Source organism: Scomber japonicus, chromosome 6 (assembly GCF_027409825.1).
Source record: "Scomber japonicus isolate fScoJap1 chromosome 6, fScoJap1.pri, whole genome shotgun sequence".
Lineage (NCBI taxonomy): Eukaryota > Metazoa > Chordata > Actinopteri > Scombriformes > Scombridae > Scomber > Scomber japonicus.
In genome coordinates, this window is record NC_070583.1 from 30,326,950 (window position 1) to 30,352,256 (window position 25,307).

At 42.0% G+C, this 25,307-nt stretch overlaps 1 protein-coding gene across 1 annotated transcript; it reads left to right on the forward strand.

Annotated features, from left to right (window-relative positions):
* The first annotated feature begins 1,957 nt into the window (after window positions 1–1,957).
* On the forward strand, window positions 1,958–24,983 carry LOC128359949 (uncharacterized). Its single transcript, XM_053320260.1, has 4 exons — window positions 1,958–2,674; window positions 2,826–3,118; window positions 3,274–3,342; window positions 22,767–24,983. Exons 1-4 carry the CDS (start codon window positions 1,958–1,960, stop codon window positions 24,922–24,924), a joined length of 3,237 nt encoding a protein of 1,078 aa, XP_053176235.1. The 3' UTR covers window positions 24,925–24,983.
* The last annotated feature ends 324 nt before the right edge of the window (window positions 24,984–25,307 follow it).

Consider the following 25,307-nt stretch of genomic DNA (forward strand, 5'->3'; position numbering starts at 1 on the left):
TAGTTAAGTGAAATTAAAATAAAAACTACAATGAACAATGTAAATCTAACTAAAACTAAACTGAATTGCAGATATGCTGCTACCCTCCAGAGGGGGGCAGCATAGTGGATATCATCCACAGCATACTGCATGAAGAAGGTGCTTAGCGGGCATTTTATGATTTGCTAGAAATGGCTAAAGTTGCAGCCCAATATGGGACTACTTTGAGTAGGACCTACTGATAGATGAGAGTAAATGTATAGTGATGAGGACTGATGGGACCATTTGTGGGATGCAACTAAAAGGGAAAAATCCCACAAATTTGAAAGTTCATCTTCGTGGTTAAAGAATGAAATTAAAAAGGACTTGATGATAAAACATATTTGGTGTCACACATTATTTCATCCTTTTAGCTTCTACAAGTCAAGGCTTTCTCTTAATACCTGAAAAACTAAAACTAAATAAAAACTAAACTGAAACTAGTCAATTCCTTCAAAATAAAACAACAACTAAAACTAGTCAATTCCTTCAAAATAAAAACTAAACTTGTTGAACTAACTAAAACTAAACTGAAATAAAAAAGAAAACTGAAAAACTAAATTAAATAAAAAAACTAAAGAACATTTCAAAACTATAATAATCTTGGTTGAAACACATTATTGCCAACCAGCATACCTAAACCAAAAGACATGCCTCATGGATGTATCATTGTAGACCTGGATGCCTTCTTTCAGTCTCTATCTAATCCAATGAGAGTTTTCTCGCAATCTCATTTAAGGGGATGTTTTCATTCACTAATTGTAAAACAGCATGGGTGTTTTTAATCCTCTGGAACAGATAAATGGCTTTATAATTAAAATGTTGGTTATTTTGTAAATGTAAGTAGGGTGGCAGAATACATACAGAAACTATGTCAGGTTTTGCTTGCATATCATAAGTTCTGATCACCACTTACAGTGTCACATAGCTGAATACCACACACACATTCAGTATGTACATGCTGGCAACTACAGACATCCCATTTCCTTTGTTCTGTCTGGACTGGCTTATTATCCCCTTTCATTTTCACTGACCGTGTGTCCCGGCTAGCCAGGGTTACCAGACAGAGACAACTAAAGCTATAGGGAGTGGGAGGCTCCTGCAGCTCACAGTAACGAGGCAACACACCAAGTCACATCACACAGTGTGACGCACAGTAGCAGATGCAGAAAGGACCAACGACAAAAATGGAGGTGAGCTGGAGTAAGGCTAATGCTGACCTTAAACCACGTGATATTTGAAGCAATTTCAGAGCTTTAGACTAATTTCCGGTTGGAGTAAACTCAGGGCAGATGGCCGTGTGCTCCTGTCATGAAACTCATTTAGTGTGAGGGCTCAGTCACAGCCATCAAAAAAAAAGAAAAAAAGAAAAGAAAAATAGATGGAAACGAGACTAAAAGTTTAAAGCAAAGCCAGCAGCCCCTAAAGGCAGCATAGTTCATTACATCCCATGATAGATAACTGAGGAGAGGATCAGCAACATTTGTCTACTATATTGGTATATTTTTTAAATATATGTGTTCTACCCACAGGGAGCTCATAGCTTATAAATACTGATAAACAGTATCCGAACAATTTTGCTCTGCCGTAAGTATGAACTCATATGAAACCTCCTAATTTGAAACTGCCTTTTTTTGCGCAGGCACAGATCATGTGTGGTAATAAGTGAGCTTTTTTCCACTAATTTCTTTCCATTTCCTTCTTTTATCATGATTAATTACACAACTAGCACTAGATCTTTCCAAATAAATTCACTATGAATCTGATAAACTCATTAAAATCTTTTACAGGTGGCTTCAAGAGGGCCATATTGCAGGGTGAATCCACATGTACCTCTGTTGTGCCTTTATTTTTAGAGAGGTGATACAAGGAAGGACTTCCGTCTGTCCCGGGCGTCGCTAGAGAGCCTCATCCAACTCATGGCGAACAAGGATCATGGATGGGGAAGTCCTTTGAGGTCCTGGTGTTTGTGTACTGGTTGGCCTGTGGAACGTCCTACCGGGTTTTGCCTGAGGTCATCTCTGCCTCGGGAATGGGGATATCTTGGAGCCTGAGCTTGTGCAAGAAAAAGATGGTGCCATTGGAGACAATGCGCTACAGCGAACCTCTTCAGTGGTCTGGGGACACACTCAGGGACAGGTTTGCCACATCTGCATTGTCCCACCCAGGCAGTTTGCAGTATTTTAACAGAAAGCTGTTCCACTCAGTGCAGTTTCAGGCCATCTGCAACCACCAGGGTCATTTTCTGGATGTGGTGGTGGGCTTCCCTGGCTGTCTGCATGATGCCCGGTTCCTGAGGAGTAGCCTCTTCTACATGCACCAGCTGAACCCACCTCCTGGATGGTATCTGACTGGAGATGGTGGTTACCCATGCTTGGCTGAGCCCATTTGCCTGCTGACACCCTCCAGGGAGCCGGTCCGCAATGCTGTGGAAGGCAGGTACAACACAAGGCTGTCCAGGTCATGGTGTGTGGTGGAGAGGGCATTTGGAGTCCTCAAGACCAGGTGGCGCTCCATTTTCCTCAAGGCACCGGAGTTTGTGCCTGAGGTCATCACTGCCCAATGGAGACAATGCGCTACTACGAATCACTTCAGCAGTCTGGGGACACACTCAGGGACAGGCTTGCAGCGGCAGTGCCCGTACCCAAGGGATTGGGTACCAGTTCTACATGATTATTGCTAGTTAGTTGTTTTTCTACACAGAGTTCCGTTTCCGTTCTTTATGATGTTCAGAGAAGTTACCATTATTGTTTTATTCAACCCTGTTGTAAATAATTGTATATAGTTTGTTAATCTTTGCCTCTTAGAAATCCAACCCCTCGTCCAAGGCGACACCCTTCAGGGAGCCGGTCCGCAATGCTGTGGAAGGCAGGTACAACGCAAGCCTGTCCAGGTCATGGTGTGTGGTGGAGAGGGCATTTGGAGTCCTCAAGACCAGGTGGCGCTCCATTTTCCTCAAGGCACTGGAGGTGAAGGTGGAGTTTGTGCCAGAGGTCATCACTGCCCAATGGAGACAATGCGCTACTACGAACCACTTCAGCGGTCTGGGGACACACTCAGGCACAGGCTTGCAGCGGCAGTGTCTGCGCCAAGGGATTGGGTACCAGTTCTACAAGAACATGATTATTGTTAGTTGTTTTTCTACCCAGGGAGTTCCGTTTCTGTTCTTAATGATATTCAGAGAAGTTACCGTTATTGTTTTATTCAATCCTGTTGTAAATAATTGTATATAGTTTGTTCATCTTTGCCTCTTAGAAATCCAACCCCTTGTCCAAGTCGTAAGAGGTGGAAACAGGTAAAGGACAAGATTGCCAGGCCGATACGGTAACCATGAAGGCCTGTCTGGATCTACCTGGAAACACACTGGCTTTTGGCACTACTTTTTCATGTCATCCCCTTGGATCTAAGAACAACTTAATACCAGACACACCTGAGCACATACCTGAGATATTTTGCCATTATCTGTCACTGTCTGCGAAGGTTCTCATTCATCGATGGTTATCCAAAGCAGTTAAATCAAATCAACTGGACAAAGAAACTTTCTATAACAGCTTTGTATATTCTGTCACTGCTTGCTCTGCCCTAACTCCTTCATCCTCATACTGTGCTTAAGTTTCTGGACGGTGTGAATGTAATACTGTAACTGTCACTGTAAAAGATCTTGTGCTTCCTGTGCAATGACAAAAGCAATTCTATCTATTTATTAAATTAATTTCATTTACATCAATTGTACACATTTTCTTGTGTTGATAACTAAGAATGCTGAGAGATCTGCCATTGAACACAGAGTAGATCACAATCACGTAGAACAGGGAGAGGAAAAAAAGTTTGTGTGTTCACTCCAAGCTCCTTCTGTCTGCTGCTGCAAGCCACCTGTCCACCACAGACATGGAGTTAAAGTGCTTATTTCATACGAAACGAAAGGCTGTTCGTACTTAATGGTGTGGTAGGCCGCATGATGAGTTTATTCACCTGCTGGTGACGCTTGGTGTTTGCCCGTCTTACCCAGACGTTAGGCGGCCCGGCAGCCGGTAGCATGTTTCCGTTAGTTGTTTGTTCCTTTAAAAAACACCCCCACCCAGTCAGCCTTCACTGGGAATCGCAGACAAACGGAACAGAACATATCACCTCCGTCGCTATGTTGTAGCCATGAGTATTCTTCCTTCCATGAGGGTATAAAAAGCCTCCTTTTCTCTGCCTCGTATTTTTCTTTCGCAGACATTTTCTTTCATCTTTCTTCTTGGCCCGGCAATTCATATTACGACGCTGAAAAAGTTCCCCACATGCATTTCAACTTTCCCATGACTCTGACTGGCCATGGGTTATATCGAACTCTGTAGTGTATAACAGAAAAAGAGACACAGACACTCTTCTCAACTGTCCCTGAACTTTTAATTTTAACCAACAAAACAAAAACTTTTTCCAAAATTGTCTTAGTTTCTCCTCCTCGCTCTTCGTTCCTCCCTCTTTCTACTGTCCATCCATTCTCTCTGCTCATCGTGCTGTCTCTCCCGTCTCTCGTCTTTCTCTCTCAATCCTTTCTTCTCTCTCCTGTGCCTCATCTCTCGCTCATCAAGCTCCTGGAGGAAAGAGACCCATAAATCCGGTTTCCCCCGGGAGCTACTGGATGAGGCTTGGTTGGGAGGGAGGAGAGGCCACTGCTGCAGGCATTAGGGCCACACATGATGTGATGAGGATAGGGGGAATTATTGATGGCCCCAGCATCTCATCCATGGCAGCAAACCACTTTGTTTGTAACAGTGATCTCTCCCCCCTCTGTGCTCACAACTGTGCGAGGTGCCTTCAGTTCCTACAAAACGCACACAAACGTCTGATAATCATTCAAAAGCACAAGAATAATATTGGTGACACATAAATAACTGAGGATAAGCCCATGTGTTAACACAACGTACACAAAATTACAATGAGTAAAATACAATATTAAAAGAAAATACATTTCTTACTCAAAGCATTTCACAGCTGCATTACACCTCCCTGTGAAGAGGGCCTCATTTTCACCCCTCCATTTAATGAGGCGCCCGGTATCTTCATCAGTCACTTTAAGAAACGAACAACACCTTCTGGCATGCTTCCACTCTCAATCTCACACTGCCCGAACACTTCTCATGCCAAACCAGTGATCGTATAATGTTTGGTAGACAACTGCTCAGGCTCACAGCCCACTACTAGTAGCCAATCACAGCACAGTAGGGCGGGAGTTGTTTCATGCAACCTGATCTCACAGAAATACGTGACAGGGGCCCGAGCTCTTCTCACATAATTCCGTGGTGGCAGCACGTTGGTAAATTAACGTGTCCTCACCACAGAAACAGTACCAATGTAAAGTCATTGAGGACCTCTTTCAGGGTGGACACACGGAATCCCTGGTGCAACAATGTGCTTGCAGAAAATGGTAAAATAGACCAAAAGAAACTTCATGCTTGCCTGGAAAATAAACTTTTAGTCCATTGATTTTGAGTTTATCTATTCATTTTTCTTTTTTACATTTTATTGTCACATTAAGGACAAATCTCCACTACTCTTGCTGCATCGTTTTCAAAATCCCTCCTTTGCCTATCGAGGAAGCAGTCTGATGGGCTGTGATGTATGTTACCGGTGCACAGCACGCGAACACACACATGTGCATGTTTTATGAGAGTAAACTGTCTGCCTATGTTTTAATGAATATATTTCACAAATGTTCTGTGTGTGTTTTTTTCCCCCGGGAAATGGCCTTGATTGGATTTCCTGAATTACCCTAGTACGTAACCATCTTTCCATCTTTTGTGCAGGTTACATTGTTAAATTATTCTTTTTCGTAACAAATGTAGTTGTCCTAAACTCTCCAACCCTTTACCACTGTATGTCTCTTTGCTGCACACGTGGAAGGCTCAGCCCCACTGCCGCTGAGAGAGAGCAGAGAAGAGGAGAGAAGCAGTGAGACAGCCAAACAGTAAAGACTGTATTTATGTTATCTAATTTATGTGCACTTAATTTCAGCTGCTCCTTTGCGTCATCATTTATGGTCATGCTACAATCCTCTGCTCCTAAGAGAGTCTGTTTAAGGCAGGAATGCTGTGTCTTCATTCTGCCTTGCTGATCTGTGTAAAAGGTACGGACACGGAAGTGGGGGACAGGGTTGCTCAGCCTATAAGTCAGCTACAGAGGTAATCAAAGAGCTGGATCAACGATGGCACAGCGGGACAGGGAGCTGACGCAGTTGTTAGCAAATGTGCTTGAGCGAGCCAGAGAGTGAATGAAGAGAGGGAACACTGGCAGAGAGAAAGTCCGTGATCAATAAAACATTATTTTCTGACTATTTCACAGTGGTTACGCATTTAAAAAATGCCACCACACCCCCACACACACCACTCCGCTCAACCCTGCAGCGCTCCACGCACCGCTTGATGTGGTCTGAATCCAGAATTACACCATGCTGAGTATGCTGGCTTTGGTTGGTTCAGTGTTAAAGAAAAGGTGGCTCAGTGACAGGTCTTCTATGATGCATATCTTTGTATAAAGGATGTTTGACCAGGAGTGGAGCTGAACCCTCTGTGTGTGTGCTGCACATGACCAGCAATTTATTCAATGAATTATATACTACAGTATATGATATATATCAGGATATGAGATTTTGGTCATATCGGCCAGCCCTACTTATGATTGTCAAGTCACTACCACAGTCAAAAGTGTTGATTATGTAATGTAACTATGGAATAACTCCAGATTTACAGAGTATAGGTGTGTTAATTGTAATATTGTGTTTTTTTCTCCACCATGGACATCTTCTCATAGCTTTCTGGTCTACACTACAGCTGCTTTGTCAGTTTCATTGCATTCCTTCCAGTAGGCATGGGCCGGTACGATAACCTCAGGTAAAAATATCACGGTTTCATGGTATTATGATTACGGCTACAAAATGTGATATTTTGAAATGTCTGTATTTAAAAGAAAAAGAAAGATTTTTTTTCCATTGAACGGTCTTTTATTTTTTAGGTAAATATGTATTTAAAATAAATAATTAAAAAAAAAAATAAGTGCAGTCCTTTAACTGAGGCTAAACCTGCAGCTCAAGTCACGACATAAATGAATTATTCTTAGTGGGAAAAAAAACACAAAATGCAAATAAATGCAATCACTTAACCTGTGGCTCAAGATCGGAACATAAATGATTGAAAAAAGTAAAAACACATCTAAGATGAATATAAATAAATAAATGCAGGCAGGAGCTTAAAACTGAATCTCAACAGTTTTTGGAGACTTGCTCACGATCATAATAGGATGTTATGCCTCCTCACACTGCTACTGTCTGGGACATTCTTCCTCCAAGCCGCGGCCGTCTGTCTTTTTACGGTAGCTGAAGTATAAATACAACCGACTTGGCCCGTTTAGACGGGGGGGGGGTTCGCCTCCTTCAGCCATCATACAGCCTGCACAGCTACCTGCTTGTAACAGCAACCGGAGGTGCGCCGGAGGAGGACTACTTTATGTTGCAGCTGCACACGACCTGAGCGACCTCCACTCTCTCTCTGATGAGACGTCACATTAAAAAAAAAAAACCCGCTCATACCGCAGGAACGGTATGACGGAACATTTTAGTGGTTTTGAAACCGTGACTTTTTCATACCGTGGTAAACCTTGAAACCGGCCCATGCCTACCTTCCAGAACAATTTCTGAGGATATTGCAAGTTATAAAATGTCAACTTTTGACCCCTCACATTTTCCACACCACTGGTCAGCCCCATGTCACCTAGAATTTTACATTGCCTTGTGAAGTGATTTGCTTGAGTACCATCGAAGGTGAATAGTGCTAATGTCAGTGCATCTTCACCATTAGTCTTGTTTAAAACCACGTGGTCATTTGAAAGCACCACAAGACTACAGCATGGGTAAATGCAAATGGGCAAAAATAGTGAAAATCGTTTGCTCCAGTAGTTAGTTTAGTTTAGCTCCAGACTGCACCAGCAAGCCTCAGACAGAGTCAAAGATACCAATGCAGTGTGTTTAGTGTCTGAAGTAGCCAGCAAACCAGTCAATCAGTCAAGTCTTTCACACTAGCAGCTTATTTGATTGGACACTTCCTTTTTGCCTGCCAAATTCTGCTGCTGCTTTAGCCTAAAGGCGAAAGAAACTCTTTTGTTCTTCGTTCATATTCCTCTTTTTTTTTTTTGCCTCTGTCCTTTCACTGCTCTGTCTGCATCTTTAGAGGAAGAACTGCTAAGTCAGGATTTTAGCCCTGTATCTGTCCCTCTGGTATTACATGGGAGCAGAGACATTTGATTCTTAATCCTGTGTGACCCGGAACTGATTGCTCTGTAGCTGCCTTATCATGAAATTTTGAGAGTATACTTTTAAGGTTGAAGATTATATTCCAGAGTGAATCCAGCCTCTGATCCTAGAAACTGAACTTTCTGAACAACCCACTTACATCTAATACTACAACACTAGCACTGCCCCTATAATACCATCATACAAAGGGTCAAGTCTAGATGAAAACATTTTCTTCCCTTTTTTAAATATTTTGTTTCAATTCATTCAAACATTTTGAATTCATTTCATGTTATAAAGAGGTAAGATATCAGATTTATGTAATCACAAAGATCATCATAAGTATCAGAATGCATTTAGGTGAGTATACATTACATCACTTTGATGATCAACAGAAATAAGCATGAAGCATCTGAAGAAACATATATAAAAATGGAGTGAAAAGTTTTAAAACTTTTTAAGATCATACACCACAGACTTAGTAATGTCCCAGAAAAGTTTGGGAGTAAATTGCCATGTGACAAGTTGAGATGATGACAGTTTAAAACCTAAAGCAAGATTTTTACTTTAGGTTGGGGGGACTGGGGGAACTTACTGAAATTAGATATGAAAAGAATCCATAATCCTTTGAATTTACTACCAGACTTGCCAATTAGAAGTAAAAGTTAGCCTGCAAGGACTTTGTGAACACCAGCCCTGAAGAATGCTATATAGATCAAAAGTGTCTGTCTCATTGGCATGACAGCGTCTGCAGATACTGCTGCACTTTCTTTATTTTTTATCGTCAGCCATTAATTGAATTAAATAAACCTCTTCTGAGCTCTGTGCGGTGCTCATTTGACCTATCCCCTTCTGTCGTCTTCTCTCTAGTGATCCAGATGTGAAATAATTTTGGCAAGGGAATTTTTCCCCTAATGTGGATAGTGATGGTGAAAAGCAGAGAACAAGTCTTCTATGCCATCCCAGATAGCATGCGAATGTGGGCCACTTGAGGCAATGATCCGGCACTGTAGGCATTCTTCTGGCCCGGACAAAACAGACATGAACCTAAACTGGCCCATGTAGTAAATGCTACATTTGGGCCAAATATCATAAAACGAATATGGCCCATCTTTGGCCGAAATATGGCAAGTATGGCAATGACTAATCCGGATGTGAGCCTAAAGAGGCCCACATATAAGGAAACATACTTGGCCCACTTTTGTTGAAACATATTTGGGCCAGTCTTGGCCGAACTGGTTTATTTGGTGTGTTTTTGGTTGACATCTGGCATTGTGATGGCTTGGTTATGGCCCACTTTTGGCAAACATGAGCGGACCGCCCAAGTGCCATCATTCCATGCTGTATGTGGGCCGGATGAACATGTCAGGTGTGGGCCAGATATGGGCCAAAAGAATTTTGCTATCTGGGATCTATCACTTTAAATACCTTTAGCTTTTAACAAGTATGTAGAAAGATAGTAATGTATACTGAAATCTAGTAATCTCAGACCGCTCCTACATTCTCTTTAAGCTTTCTACTCTAGTTCTTTTGGGGTACATTTTTTCCCTGTTTCACTCTTGTATTTTGTCAGTACATTTACATTTTACATGTGGAAGTGTGGACAACCATTTCATTTCTCTCTTCTTGATAAATTTAAGAGTGAAAAGGATCTCCTTGCCTTGTGAACAATATATTGAGAGCACAAGCCTCTCAAAATGTGCCTGTATATGTATTTTTTTTTATTTGCCAAGATATAACATTTTCACTATAAGTCAATAATCCATTAAGCATGCTGTTATATTGCCTGACTGAGTGATAAGAAACTGAGATCTCAGCTCAGTTAGCTGGGGAAATTACAGGCCAATGTCAGCCTGACCTGGCATTTAGATTTGCGTGTGCCAAAGCTGACAAGAAGCGATTGTATCCAGCGCTGATGTGTCCATGGGCTTGGTGTGAGGAAGCTAGATGTGATGCCAGTCCTTTCTTTTTCAAGCCTGTGGTCTATTTTTTGCCAAACCAGACTACCATCTGTGAGCTGTGCAAATACACCATTTCCATCATGTAACCAATATTATGTGATGTGTTACAGATTACTTCCTGACAGATCTTTATCTTATCATATCCCTGTTGTGCATTGAAATAAAAGCATGTGGGTTTGTGTGTCATGATCCAATGAGCACATCTCTTTTCAGGAGGAGAATGTGTTAGGCCCAGTTTGTTTGTCTGTTTTCTTTTAGTTGTTTTTAGCAGCAACAGATTCCCATTAAATCTAACAGAAATCTAGGTTACAGGCCAAGGATGAACTGACTCTTCTGAAAGTGTCATGTAACTTCTGTAACAACTTTCTTTCCTGGTTTCATGCCTGCAGCATAAAGAAACTCTTAGGATCTGACGATAATCTTTGCAGTGTCATAGTTCATGTCAGACACCTTGTTCTCTCTGTCTTTTCTCCTTTTATCTCACCTGATCTTCTTTTGTAACCCACAACTCTTTTATTTTACTACTTACTTTCCTTTCCACTATCTTTGTCCACATTTGTCCACCATTTCTTTATTCTATTATATACTGATGTGCTGTATGACCTTTAAGGGAGCGGAGCTGACAGGATTGGTGCTTTGATCTCTGGTAGATATTTTATCTTAGCTTCCATTTGGCAGTGTAGAGATGACGCAGCATTGGACATTGTATGAAGCCCAAGATGTCAAAGGCCTCACAGGGGACCAAAGCTGCAGTGTCCACGAGAGACGCCTCTTTACACAGCTCGATTCCTGTTTCTTGTTGCTTTCACTGCAAAGCTTTTCACAAGTTCAAAGAGTGTAACACAACCTAGAAAATACTTCCTCACTTACGGATTTTCCAACTGAAATCCAAGAGAAATGTCAAGTCAAAAATATACTGAAAACAATATTTCAAAGCTGTAAGAGAAGTGTTTTGTTGTTGTTTCACCCCAGAGGTGAAAAAATATGTCAGGCGGTGTACTCAGTGTCTCATGGCTTTATCATTCTCTGTGACCTACAAACAATGACATAATACATCAAATAATAGCATAGAAGCAGATTTGGGCTGGATATTATTATTATTAGCTTCTATATGTGAAAGTGTACAGAAACTACTAATCATGCACCAGCAGCATTTTACATTATTAACATTATTAACCTTTGTGTCGTCTTCCCGGGTCAAATTGACCCATCTGTTTTGACTCTTCCTTCCTTCCTTCCTTCCTCCATCCCCCTTTCATCCTTCCTTCCTTCCTTCTTTCCTCCATCCTTCCTTTCCTACCTCCATCCCCCTTTCTTCTGTCATTCGTCTCTCCTTCTTTCCTCCCTCTCCTTCTTTCCTCCCCCTACCGTCCTCCCTTCCTTCTTTCCTCTCTCCTTCCTTCCTCCCTGCCTCTTTCCTTTCCTTCCTTCCTTTCCACCTTTCCCTCCTCCCTTCCTCCCTCTTTTCCTTGACTCGAGGACAACAGGAGGGTTAACTAAATGTATTTCAAACCAATGACATGTTTTATCAGAGAAATCTAGTAGAGTACTGCTAATAAAATCAGTCAGGACCCTTTATTCATTATGCATCTCACAATTCTCATCCTGAGAACCATGCTGAAAAAAGGAAACTAAAATAGTCAGTGCTTCAGCCGAATGTCTAATGCAAATGTCAGACACGGCAGTAACACATACATGTCTGGTTTCAGACAGGTATAGATGTTCTCTTTTTGTATAAACTGAATTGAATGACAACATTTTGGCATTTTTCAAAAAAGATTTGTCCAAGAACTTACATTGTGGATTAAAAAAGTGCTCATGGTCCATGTGGTTTACTTTGTGCAGAAAATCGTATTAAAATAAAAGAGATTGCATTATGTATGGATTTTTTTCTTTGAAGCAGCTGTCATATGGTGTTACACCATGCCATCGCCACAATCTCCAACCATTACGGTAACTGGAAGCGACATGATTTTACAATATTTCATGCAAAAATGGATACAGTGATCAAAAGCAGTGGTGATACTTGACCTTTTTAACATAATATTGCACAAGTAATCCCTAATGGGACAGGATAGGATTCACACAGACGTTGCTAGATGAGAGTATTGCAGACATAATTAAAGAAATCACGCTGATGGATGTGAAGGATTCCATTGATCCTGTACACCAGTATTTTCTTTTTAGACTTTTTTTCACTAAATGAAACCTAAAGTAAAATGTATGTGTTTCCCTTAGCTTTTAACTAAAATTGAGAAAATGGTTAAGAATGCCAACAATGCTGTTCTAATCATCTATTATCTAGTACGTCAGCTTCACAGCTTCTCTCTTTAAAAGCTGACTGATGTGTCCCACACTTTTAATGCATGCATAGATACACAAATAGCTGTACATACACACAATACACACAGACACAAAGTCAAACATAACATAGCCTGAAGCAAGAGAATTACAAGATTAAATTCAGAATCATGCACAATGGGATTATCCAGTAGAGTGTACACACATTCAGACACAGACACAATTTCACTGATAAACACAACACATGTGCACACACAATAAAAAGCACATATGAAAAAAAACACGAAAAACTCAGAGACCATGAATGAAGTCTGATAACAGGTGCTGATTTTAGCAGTGTAGAGGTTCACAAGCCAAGTCAGACAGGTTATCTTAACATATACAGTCCATATACCATTTACATTGAGTTGCCATTGTGTATGAAATGTGCTATATAAATAAAACTGCCTTGCTTTGCCTTGCCTGACTTGGGGTGGGAATCTCTTGGCACCTCACTATTTGATTAAATTGCGATTCAGAGGGTTACGATGCGATTCTAAAACTTTTCTTGATGCATCTCAATGTATCACATCAGATAAATATGAACTCCCTTTATTTAGAAAGTGATTTAAAAAGCTGGATGTGAACATTCAATATGCATATTGAACATAAATGTCTAAATAAGTCAACAGTATAGACCTAGTAGGGGTGAAGCTCACCTGCCTGTATGAAAGTAACAAACTGAGGGCGGAGTGCAGCTGTTTGTTATCAAGTCTCCAGCAGTGGAGAGCAGCCTCTCTTCTACACTGTTAGCTCCACAGACATCACTGTACAACATGCTGAGCAGCTGCAGGGTTGTAAAGGTGAGACAGACTGAGCACCGAGTTATTTCCTTCATCTCAGAGGTTACGTTGTTTCATGCTGCAGGTCAGATTCTCTCGTTAGCTGCGCCGCTACGCTAACGTTAGTGTTAGCTGAGTGACTGCGTTGAAAGTTGAAAGTAATTGTCATTTAGTCATTCAATTAAAAGAATGCTGCTCCAATTTGGGTGTGATAAAGGTCCATATCCTCATCTCCTCTCTCCATTGCTATTAATTAACTCGTCTTTCAAGAGCGTTCTGACTCATCACTGGTAAAACTGGAGAGCTGGTTAACTTTCCTGGTTTTTAATCAATAGTGGTGTTATCTATCTGTCTACCTGAGTGCTTCAGGGAAATCTTAAAACACATCTTTTTACCATTGTTTTCTCCTCAAGTGATTTTATCTGATGGATGTTTCATCTTGCCTTATCCTATAATTTAGATTTTATTTTATAGTATTTATTTACCCTTGTTTTTAGAGTTTTATCATAAATGATTACTCAATGATTGACTCAACATGATGGCCTCAATTGTAAGAGTGCAAAGCCATCTTCATCCACTCAAACTGATTGATATTTCTAACAGTTTTAAACCATAGTGGGACTGTTTCACTGACTTGCAACAACAACAAGATAAGAAGTTCTGACTTTTTTTCTTTTTTTTAAGATCTTTTCTCTTAAAATGGCCGTGAGGGGGTCATGGCCTGTCTTGATTGAAAGTCATTGCATATTTTTCATGACGTATAACACATTTTGTGCAAGTTGCCTGCAGTGTTTTTTCTTCGTAAGAGCCAGAATGCCTCCATATTCACTAATTGATGCAGTTAAATGGATCTGCTAATTAGTATGTTTTCTCAAATGTAAACCACCCAAAAGCTATTCCCAGAATCTCATGGGATGTACATTGACCTCATTTGTTGCCCATGTTTAAGATTTGATTTGATTGGAGATTTGTATGTGTGGAATTAATTTGAAGATTTCATCTTGGCTTATTGCTGAGAGCATCACTTGTATACCAACCAACACACACATACAAACACACACACACACATATGTGCTGCAGCTATTTCAGCAATAAATATGCTGATATCTGCAGAGAGATGATTTCAAAGGATTTAAGACATGTCATATGCATGTAGAGATATGTGTAAATTTGCATAAACATTGAGTATATAATGGTATATGGTACTGTGTACTCAAACTTGTGTGTCAAAGTTTATGTGTTTGTGCCAGTGTGTTCTTGTGTGCTAGTGTGTTTAATAAAGTAATTTTGTTGCCTTGCATCAACCTTGACTCAGCCCTGCGATTAATAAAACATGGGTAGTAGGTAAGGGTGTGTTTTACTGTGTATGAATGTGTGTGTCAGTGGAGAGGGACTGCAGCAGAACATGGTGGCTTGAAATCTAGGTCATCAACAAGAGGGAGAGGGAGAGGTACAGTAACCAGACAGGAGAGAAGAGTAAAATAGGAAAACAAAAAGCAATGAAATACAGGTGAGTGTCTGAGAGACAAGGTCTTATAGAAGTCATTTTAGAGGAAGAAAGTGCAGCCTGTGTGTTAGAAACCCAGATCACTTACAGTATTACTCACTCTGGGCAGCAGTAATATCACCACAGGCGGTGTGGAGACTGTGATTACTACTATGCAGCTCTATGAATTTCCCCCCAGTCCATTTTTCCAGATAATTCAGGGAGCATTTCAATCAAAGTTACCTGCTACCCACAGCAGCATAATATGTTGCTTTTGATAAAACCGTAATTGAAAATGTAGATAGAGTAGATATTGTAGACAGTAGTAAACGTGCATTTTTTCACAGCAGGTGTTTAGACTTGTCATACTAGGAAAAGCACAGGTATTACTAGGTATTATTAGGTATTACTGATAACATTAACAATAGACAGTAAGCTGTGACGACAGAGGGCCAGCATGAACAAGACAAACAACATGAAACTGAAGCAGCTAAATGGAATTCAGCCATCATTCATTTTATAATTTACACCTGGTGGTTTTTTAACTGTGAGAGAAAAAGGTCAATTATTCACCAGAAAGTATTGTTTGTGATCACACCCATGAATTTTGACAGCCACCCTTTGTAACCATAGACGTCACCCATTGGTTTGTGGACTGCTGCTCGGAAGCCAATAGTTTCCAATCCAGGCAGTGCCATCTTGAAAATTTCTGATGCATGCTGGGAAAAATAAACACACGGATTCTACTTATATGGGCATGAGGCGGGGCCATTGGGGCGGAGCGGGGAGGTTGCGATAGGTTGTGAGGACTGGATCTCGAGGACATTGGTCAATCAACCTGTCAATGCATACCCTGCTTTATCGTCAAATATAAAATCAGGGAGGCCAAAATGTCCCAAATGAACATCATACTGCATTGAAGAAGGCTTTAAACTAGCGATTGAGACCATAAACACATTTTGAAAATGTTAACTGAGGTTAGAAATCAAGTGAGAAGTTGGTGAATTCTCCATTGACTTGTATAGAGACGGAAGTCCTTTTGACACCAAAACGGTCGCCCCCTGGTGGCCTTTTGATAGAATGCAGTTCTAAGTTACTTCCGTGTTGGCCTCATTTCAGAGGACCAGAACTCCCCGCCTGTTTGTAACCTGTATCTGTCAAAACTTTTATTAAATTCTTCATGCAGTTGTCTTAACTGCTAACAGAGCACATTTCTGTTGGGTAGGATCAAACATTCACTAAATCTCCCCAAAAATCCTGAACACTGTCAACATTGTGGTCTTCAGACCTTTTTCAGGTAAAATGAATTCAGAGAAAATCTGCTATTGTGTCAAGTCTGTGCAACTTAACAGACTAAATATGATAAATAGACTAAAATCCTACACATACTCAGCTATCTCACAATAGTTTGCTAGTCAGGGGTCAAATAGTGCCTCAACTACCCCGAGGCCCTGAAAATAACATGGCTGAATCCTTAAATAAAGTGGTGTTCCATCGAGAACATTATTCTAACCACTCTGTTATGAAATATTGTTCCGTTTTTGTGATTTATTTTTATCCTTCCTACTACTTTTTATTCATTTATTCTCACACAAGGCTGTCTTGTAAAGGAGACTCCGGCCTCAATGGAATCCTTGTTATAATACTTCTTCTTTTTTTTTTAAACAGGAGAAAAAAAAACCTGTATTGTCTCTGTAATGCGTAAATGTATTCTACATGGGATTTTTGTTGAAGATTATTTTTAATTGGCTGTCCAGATCCTTTTTTAAAACACCATAGGATGCATGAGACACACACAAACACACATCACCCTGACCCTGAAATCTGCGAATCAGCAAAGGAGCTTCATTAAAGCTATCATGAAAAGTAATCACAACCTGCAACGGTGCATGTTGTGTGTGAGTCCCAAGGGGACCATTAAACCAGTGATATTATTGCTTGGTGTATGAAAGCCTTCTTCATGCGCTTGTTGACTTGGAACACACACCAAGGAGCTGTAACACACACGAACACACACACATACCTTCATCAGCAGTTTGGGTTTAAGTTGCTAAGAATAGTAATCCGACGATAGCGAATACACAAACATGTAAAAAGGATGCACTGACAATAATGTAATGTGCAGAATAAATAATGAACTGGACGCTAGTTGTAAAAAAAATAATAAGCATAATGAGAACGTTTTTCTATGGCTTAGCAACTGTGTTCATGCACACAACAAATCTCATTCTCCACTCAGAAACCTGGCTTTGAGTCAATGTTTGATGTTTGTTGCAGAAAGCTAAGGGTGAGAGTGACTTTCATGTTGTTATTGCCTTACATGCAAAGGCTCTCACAGCCTTGCGGGGACATTTTGATATCTATAAAAAAAAAAGAAAAAACAGCTGTGAGCAGTACTTAATGTTACTACTGGGATCGTCATTACTTCTTCCTGTATTACAAGAACCTGCTAACGCTTATTTAAGCAGAGACAGGGGAAAGCTTGCAACTGTAACTTTTCATACTTTTTTTCAGCTGCTGGACCTTTATGTGTGGGTGGGACGCCACAGGTGCATCAACTATATTGGTTTATTCACAGCAACAGCAATCAGATTCAGGGTTTGTTCAGTGCGGTTGGACTGACATAGAGTTGGCTGTGTAGATTATTCTGTTTGCTTTTTCTGCTATCTAAATTGCATCACCCAGGCATAAATTAGACTGGAATCACAGATAGCGAGTTAGAGTAACTGGACTCTGCAGGGGTCTAACAAGTGTGAAGTGACCCAGAATAGCCAGAAATCAGTGTGTCGGCTAATGAAAGCGCTAGACTCATTCTAACACCCTTAATATTTGAGCATAATACTGTGAATTTATGAATTGAATTGTATTGAGTTTCTCAAGCACAAAAGATCAGTGCAATCCTAATAGAGGCCAATGATGCTCAATCTGGCACTTACTGCCATTTGTGTTTCATTTTTAGGAGTTATATGGGGATGGAGCAGGTGAATGCAAGCGGCAAGGAGACAAGGACCCGGTAGGACAAGGTATTTATTATGATAAGACAGGGGAAAAGAACTGGTAGCTGGGAAGCAGGTCTAGAGCAGAATCTGTGAGAGCTGGGTAGAGCAGGTGTCCAGGGTTGGGAAGGAAGATGAGGAATAGGGACAGGGACAGGGACAAGGTCAGGATAGGGAAAAACAGGCAGCAACAACAACAACAACAACAACAAAACCAATAAATCCAAGAGAAATAAGTGAGGAGAAGCTATAATCTGGCAGGGCAGAGTATAAATAGAGGCATTGATTATGGTACGAGTTGCAGCTGATCAGGCTCTGCTGTGACTCCAGCACACCTGTGTCTGCTCACACAATCACACACACACACACACACACACACACACACACACACAGGGAGAGATAAGGAAAGAGCCACTGGGGTCGTGACAACAGGTAGGCAGACACAGGATTGAGGCAGGATCAGTGACAGAAGGTTAAGCTTTCATCATGCTGTATTTTGTGATTCAGATGAGTTGTGCTATACTAATATTTATAAAATGATTGGATTTTTCATGTCAAGAAAAGGAAAGACAAAGTCTGTCATGTTTGGCTTGCTTAAAGGAGGATATAATGTCTCACTGTCTTCTTCATAATGCTTTAGCCCATTATGTCCACATTGATATTCAATTGCCTCAGACAGTTGCCAACATTCATTCACTTGCACGTGTATAACATCCCTTAGAATTGACTTCACTACATGCTGAAGTCTACCTCCATTTCTAAACTGAAAAAAAAACATTGAGGATTTAATTTTCAGCAACCAAAGACACGAAGGCTCCACTAAATCAACCCACAAAAGAGCACAACCAGGCATGTGTAGGTGTGCTATGAACACTCGTGCTCTGAGCTTATCAAAATTCACCTCCTGCATGACGTCTGAATAGCATGGAAATATCAAAGAATGTCAAAAGACAAAAATGCAGCTGAGTGGATTATCCTGCAGGGGTTCAATTAAGCAGCAGACAATTATAAAAAGGGATGGTTAGAAGGCAAATGTACTGCTCAGTTTCTACTAATTAGATATCCTTTCCCTATCCCATTCTTAAACACCTTTGTATTTTTAGGAAAGGAAAAGATGATTTATTTTTTTTCTTCAGGAATGTGAAACTATTCATGTAATACTTTCCAAACCTCAGTAATTTGTGCCTTCTCTCTCATAAGACTCAGTATTAAATCCAGAATCCAGAGGCAGTGCAACCCTTGTGGGACTGTTTTTCCCCACTAACAATAATATCTTAACCAAAATGACACATTTGCAAAAAAACACTCATGTCCATTTGATGTAAGATCTCAATTGATATAAAAGCAACAATACAAATGGCACCTAAATGCTGTGCCCTTTAGCATCAAGTGTTCAAATGGCTTTTTCAGCAACAAAGAGAAAATCAACAGAGAGCAACTGATGTCACACAGAAGGAAGGACGGATCACTGAGAGGATGGTAAAATTTGGTTGCAATCAACAGGCCAATCTCCAAGATCTTATTTCAACTTTCAGGGAAGAAAAAGAAACACAAAGACAAGTCGGAGACCAAGTCTCAGAGATTGTGCAAAAGCAGTTCAGCCATAGACTGTATAGAAGAAATGGACGTAACATCCGTGACATCACTCACAGGGTGGAGCGGGGGAGGTTTCTATGGTTGCGACGGCTGGATCTCGAGGACATAGGTCGATCAACCTGTCAATCACTATATAGCCACACCCTAATGCATACCCTGCTTTATCATCTAATATAAAATCAGGGAGGCCAAAATTTCATAAATGAACATCATACTGCATTGAAGAAGGCTTTAAACTAGCGATTGAGACCATAAACTCATTTTGAAAACGTTCACTGAGGTTAGAAATCAAGTGAGAAGTTGGTGAATTCTCCATTGACTTGTATAGAGACGGAAGTCCTTTTGACACCAAAACGGTCGCCCCCTGGTGGCCTTTTGATAGAATGCAGTTTTAAGTTACTTCCATGTTGGCCTCATTTCAGAGGACCAGAACTCCTCGCCTAAGTTCAGCCCAAGAACAACATCTTTTGAGAACCACATATGGTTTACTTCATCAGCTTCTCTGTTCCAGCGCTCCACACCCCAAGGGCTTAAAGCAACGATTCAAAGAAAGAAAGAAAACACTGCAAATATGAGAGAAAACACAGTAAGTGGATGATCAAATTGATCTGAAATGGTCAGTTTTTCCAAAGTCATGACAAGGCGGCAATAGAAAAAGAGATACAGTGCGATAATATGTGCCTATGCCAGATTTATGATATTACAGTACCCAGATTGTTGCAGCGCGTGTACTAAACATTTTCGGTTTTCTTGTCTTAACTTTGTTTCATCCCAGTAACCTGGTTTCGTGCATGCATTCAAATATTGTGATAGTTTAAAGCACCTGACATAAAACTTTGTGACAAAATACATTTAGAAGATACCCGTCCTCCTCTGGCAGAAACAGCACAGAACTGTCTTAGAGTGTCTCTTTTAAAAAATTCCTGCAAGGCTTTTCAGCTGCACACCTCCTGGGTTACGCTGGTTTTCTGCATGAGTGAGCGCGAGCGAAGGAGAGAGCAGGAGAGAAAGAGGGTGAAGCTGGTCAATAACTGTGTCTGCTTGCCTCTGTGTGTGTCTGTGTGTGTGAGTGTGAAAGAGAGACAGAGAGAGTTTCTGTGTGCATGCTTCTGTGAAAAATATGGGAGGAGAGAAATAATTGTCAAGTTGTTTTTTATAGAGCTTTCCCTCGGAGATTTGGATGCAGATTCATTAATCTAAAAGCAAGATGTATACCCTCTCACAGGATTTGCTGAGGAAAACAATAAAGCACAGGAAAGAGAACAACTACACTTGGCTTTTCCCCTCCCTCAGTCCTCATTTTCTATCCATTTCTTTATTTCTTGATCATCACTACTCTCCCTCTTTCTCTCTCAGACTGCAGTGAAACACTTAACTGAGAATAGGCTGCATAAAAAATACACTGAACTGAATTGTTTTGACAAGCTCAACTTGAGGTTTATGGAGCAACATCTTACAAGTTAATCTAATTGAAATTGTATGAAAATGCCACTAATTTATGTAATATATATATATATACATACTGAACAGTGGTTTAAATTTTCAGTTGTTTTTTTTTTTTTAAGTTGTTTATCACTTGCATTTGGTTTCAATGAGCTCACAATGACCAGTTGCAGGTGAGCCATAGGGTCAAGATTACTGCAGAAAGACGAGTCAGATTTAATTGAAGCCTAAAACCTTACTTCATATTTTTATAGATTATAGACTTGGTGCTCTGATTTTTATTATTCCAAAGCAGCAACACATGTTAAAAGTGCAGACTTCAGATACTTATCATGAATCAAACTGAGTTCACTTTAGCAAGGACTGAAACTTTCATGCAGTGGGTGTGCAGTGTTCCTATGGGTTTATGTTTTTTTGTTTTTTTTCCTCGCCCTTCCATTGAACCAAACTAAAAGAGAAAATGCTCAAGAGCTTGGCTGAACGGTTCCAAACAAACACAGTGTGAACACACATTTTTGTGTTGCTTTGGAGAAGTACTGGGTGCCTACACACACACACCCACAACTTCCTCATATTACATCAGCTTTGTGTGTATGCTAAAAGCACACACATATTCAATCACACAAATTTTGCTCTGCTTTTACTTTTAGCTTCATTTGACCAGAAGCTTCACTTAAATTCTAATTTACAAGGATGATCTAGCAGAGAGCTTCATATCTCACACATGGATTCCTGAACTTCAAACATCAGCTGATCTGTTAAACTGTACAGGACTCAAAACTTCACCAGTGTGGACATTTCAACTTTGTTGCAGGAACACTCTCTTAAAGGAGGCTTTTAATCACAATTTCTGTGTTTGAGGGAAACTTTTCCTGACAAGTGAACTTGATTCAATGATTGATGAACAATGATTCCCGATTAATTCTGTAAATATACGTAATTGTATAATGTGTGTGTATATATATATATATATATATATCTCTTATATTTCCATGCAGGTGGATTAAATTGTTCTTTGGTTACTGTTTGGAGTTTAGTGTACTGTATGTGTGTGTGTGTCCATATGAGTGAGGTGTGTGTTGACTAAACAGTGTCTGACTGTTGACCTGCTCTTCCCCAAGACCTGTTAAATTGAATAGACTGCACCTGCAGGTGAAACACACAAACACAAAAGCGCAAATGCAGAAACTCATAAAAGATGTACACACACACACACACACACACACACACACACACCTGTACAAATTATGACAAGAGTTGATATGCTTGAACGCACAAGGGCAAATGCTGCATGTTGCATCAGCACTGACATATACATGCACACACACGCACACACACACACACACACACCACACACACAAACACACACCTGTGTGAAAATAAAGAGATGCTTTGATACAGTTGGCTGCACAAGGTCAAACCTTGCATGTGAATATGCAAACATACACATACACATGAAATACACAAATACACACACACACACATTAGGCTGTACAAATGTGTACTGGCACTTGGATTTAGCTACAGGGGGTGAACAGAGAGAGAGAGAGAGAGAGAGAAAGCACTCACAGACTATAATGATATGAGGAAAACGTGGGAGAGAGATGAAGAGTGGAAACAAAAGTTAATTGTGGTCAATCTTTGTAATCACATCATATGAAAATTTTAAAAAGAGGGCCAACATAATGTTAAAGGAAACTCAAGGTTAATGACAGTGAGTTTGTAAAAGGCATTTTATTTGTAGTTTTCTAACTTTGCTTGCTGGAAACGTTCTTATACACATAAAAATGATCATCTGACATTATGAACTGCTTTAAATGCAGTATTTAGTATTCTTTAAATAACCTTCTGCAGTTTTCTTTTTATCATTGTCAGTATCCTTTCCCACCGGCTGTCAGACTTCCTACTTCGAAACCAGTACATTGACACTTCAGTGCAAAAGGGTGGGATCCCAGGGGTACCAGGGTGCCTGGAACACAGTGGAGTGGTGACACAGCTGATAAGAGAGGCCCGAGAGGGGAAAGGGAACCTATCTGTGCTTTGGCTGGATCTAGCTAATGCATACGGCTCCATACCCCACAAGCTGGTGGAGGTGGCATTGGAGAGGCACCATGTCCCATGTAACATCAAGGCCTTAATCATGGACTACTATAACAGCTTCCACCTCAGATTCACTTCTGGTGCAGTTACATCAGAGCGCCACCGGCTTGAGAAAGGGATCATCACTGGATGTACCATTTCAGTGATTCTCTTTGCCTTGGCCATGAACATGCTGGTCAAGTCAGCCGAGCCGGAGTGCAGAGGGCCCACAACCAAGTCCGGCATCCGTCAGCCCCCCATCAGGGCGTTTATGGACGACCTGACTGTGACAACAACATCAGTACCAGGGTGCAGATGGATCCTCCAGGGCCTGGAGAAGCTTACCACCTGGGCCCGCATGCGCTTCAAACCAGAGAAATCCAGGTCTCTAGTCCTTAAGGGAGGGAAGGTGACTGACCGGTTCAGCTTCTTCCTTGGAGACACCCAGATTCCATCCGTCACAGAGAAGCCTGTGAAAAGCCTGGGGAAGATCTTCGACTGCTCCCTGAGGGATACAGCTTCCATCAGGGCCACCAATGAACAACTCGATGGCTGGCTAAAGGCAGTGGACAAATCTGGTCTCCCGGGGAAGTTCAAGGCATGGGTGTACCAGCATGGCATCCTGCCCAGGATATTATGGCCATTGCTGGTGTATGAATTTCCCATGTCCACCGTGGAAGGGTTTGAGCGGAGGGTCAGCAGCCACCTCCGACGCTGGCTGGGGCTCCCTCGGAGTCTCAGCAGCCTTGCCCTCTACGGCAACAACAACAAGCTGAACCTACCAGTCAAGGGCCTCACGGAGGAGTTCATGGTTGCCAGAGCAAGGGAGGTCCTCCAGTACAGGGAATCGAAGGACCCAAAGGTGGCTCAAGCTGGCATTGAGGTCAGGACAGGCAGAAGGTGGAGGGCGCAAGAGGCGGTGGACCAGGCTGAAGCTCGGCTGTCCCACAAAGAGCTCGTGGGATCTGTGGCCACTGGCCGGGCAGGACTGGGAACCGTACCAACTACCCACCTCAGCAGGCTCCGGGGCAAGGATAGGCGGGACCGGGTCCAACTTGAGGTGCGGGCTGGAGTCGAGGAGCAGCGTGCTAGCCAGTGGGTGGGGCTAAGGCAACAGGGCGCGTGGACCAGATGGGAGGAAGCCATGAACAGAACCATCTCATGGCCGGAGTTGTGGAAGGCGGAACCGCTCCGCATAAAATTCCTCATCCAGTCTGTTTACGACGTCCTGCCCAGCCCTTCAAACCTCTTCCTTTGGGGCAAGGTTGAAGCTCCATCATGTACCTTGTGCCAGGGAAGGGGAACGCTTGAACACATCCTCAGCAGCTGTCCTAGGGCACTTGGAGATGGTCGCTACCGCTGGCGCCACGACCAAGTACTGAAAGCAGTTGCTGAGTCCATCCACTGTGCCGTCGACTACAGCAAGCGCTTACCACCACCGAGGCACGGGAAGGCATTTGTGAAGGCTGGGGAAAAACCCCCTCCCCAACCAAAGGCCCAAACAGGACTGCTGGGAACAGCTAAGGACTGGCAGCTGAGGGTGGACTTAGGAAAGCAGCTGAAGTTCCCCGTGAGCATCTTGAAAACCAGCCTGAGACCAGACATTGTGCTGCAATCAGAGTCTTCCAAGCAGGTTATCATGTTGGAGCTGACGGTGCCTTGGGAGGAGAGGATGGAGGAAGCCAGTGGGAGGAAGAGGGAGAAATATGCAGAGCTGGTGGAGGACTGCCGCAACAGGGGGTGGCGAGCAAGATGCTTGCCCATTGAAGTCGGGGGAAGGGGCTTTGCAGGGAAGTCACTCTGTAGAGCCTACAGTCTCCTAGGCATCACAGGGGCAAGGAAGAGGAGAGCCATCTGCTCAGCTACAGAGGCCGCTGAGAAAGCTTCTCGGTGGCTGTGGATCCAGAGGGACAAGGCGTGGACGAGCGCTTCTTGGACACAGGCCGGGAGCTGATCACTCCCGGTCGGGTCGCCTGGGTGAGGGGGTCTGAAGTTGAAAGACCCGAAACCCCCCGTGACCCCAGGTACTATCACTGATGATGTGTCCAAGAGTCTGCATCACGAGATGTATCTAACAACCATATAATTCTGGCAAAGCCAGTGACATCCAGGAAGAGACTGGTTGACGACCATGAACAGAGTGGTGACAGCTTGGAGAGACAGCGGACAGCACGGAAAGACGGCAACTGGGGCAGGAAGGGCTAGCAACCCGCCCTGCATCTTCCGAGAGGAAGAACCCCTACTCAGCTACGAAATGTCTTAAAGAAACACACCCCCAGGGGAGCCCGAGAGGGGGGGAGAATGAGCACCCCAACCGGACGGACAACCAGGCATCGA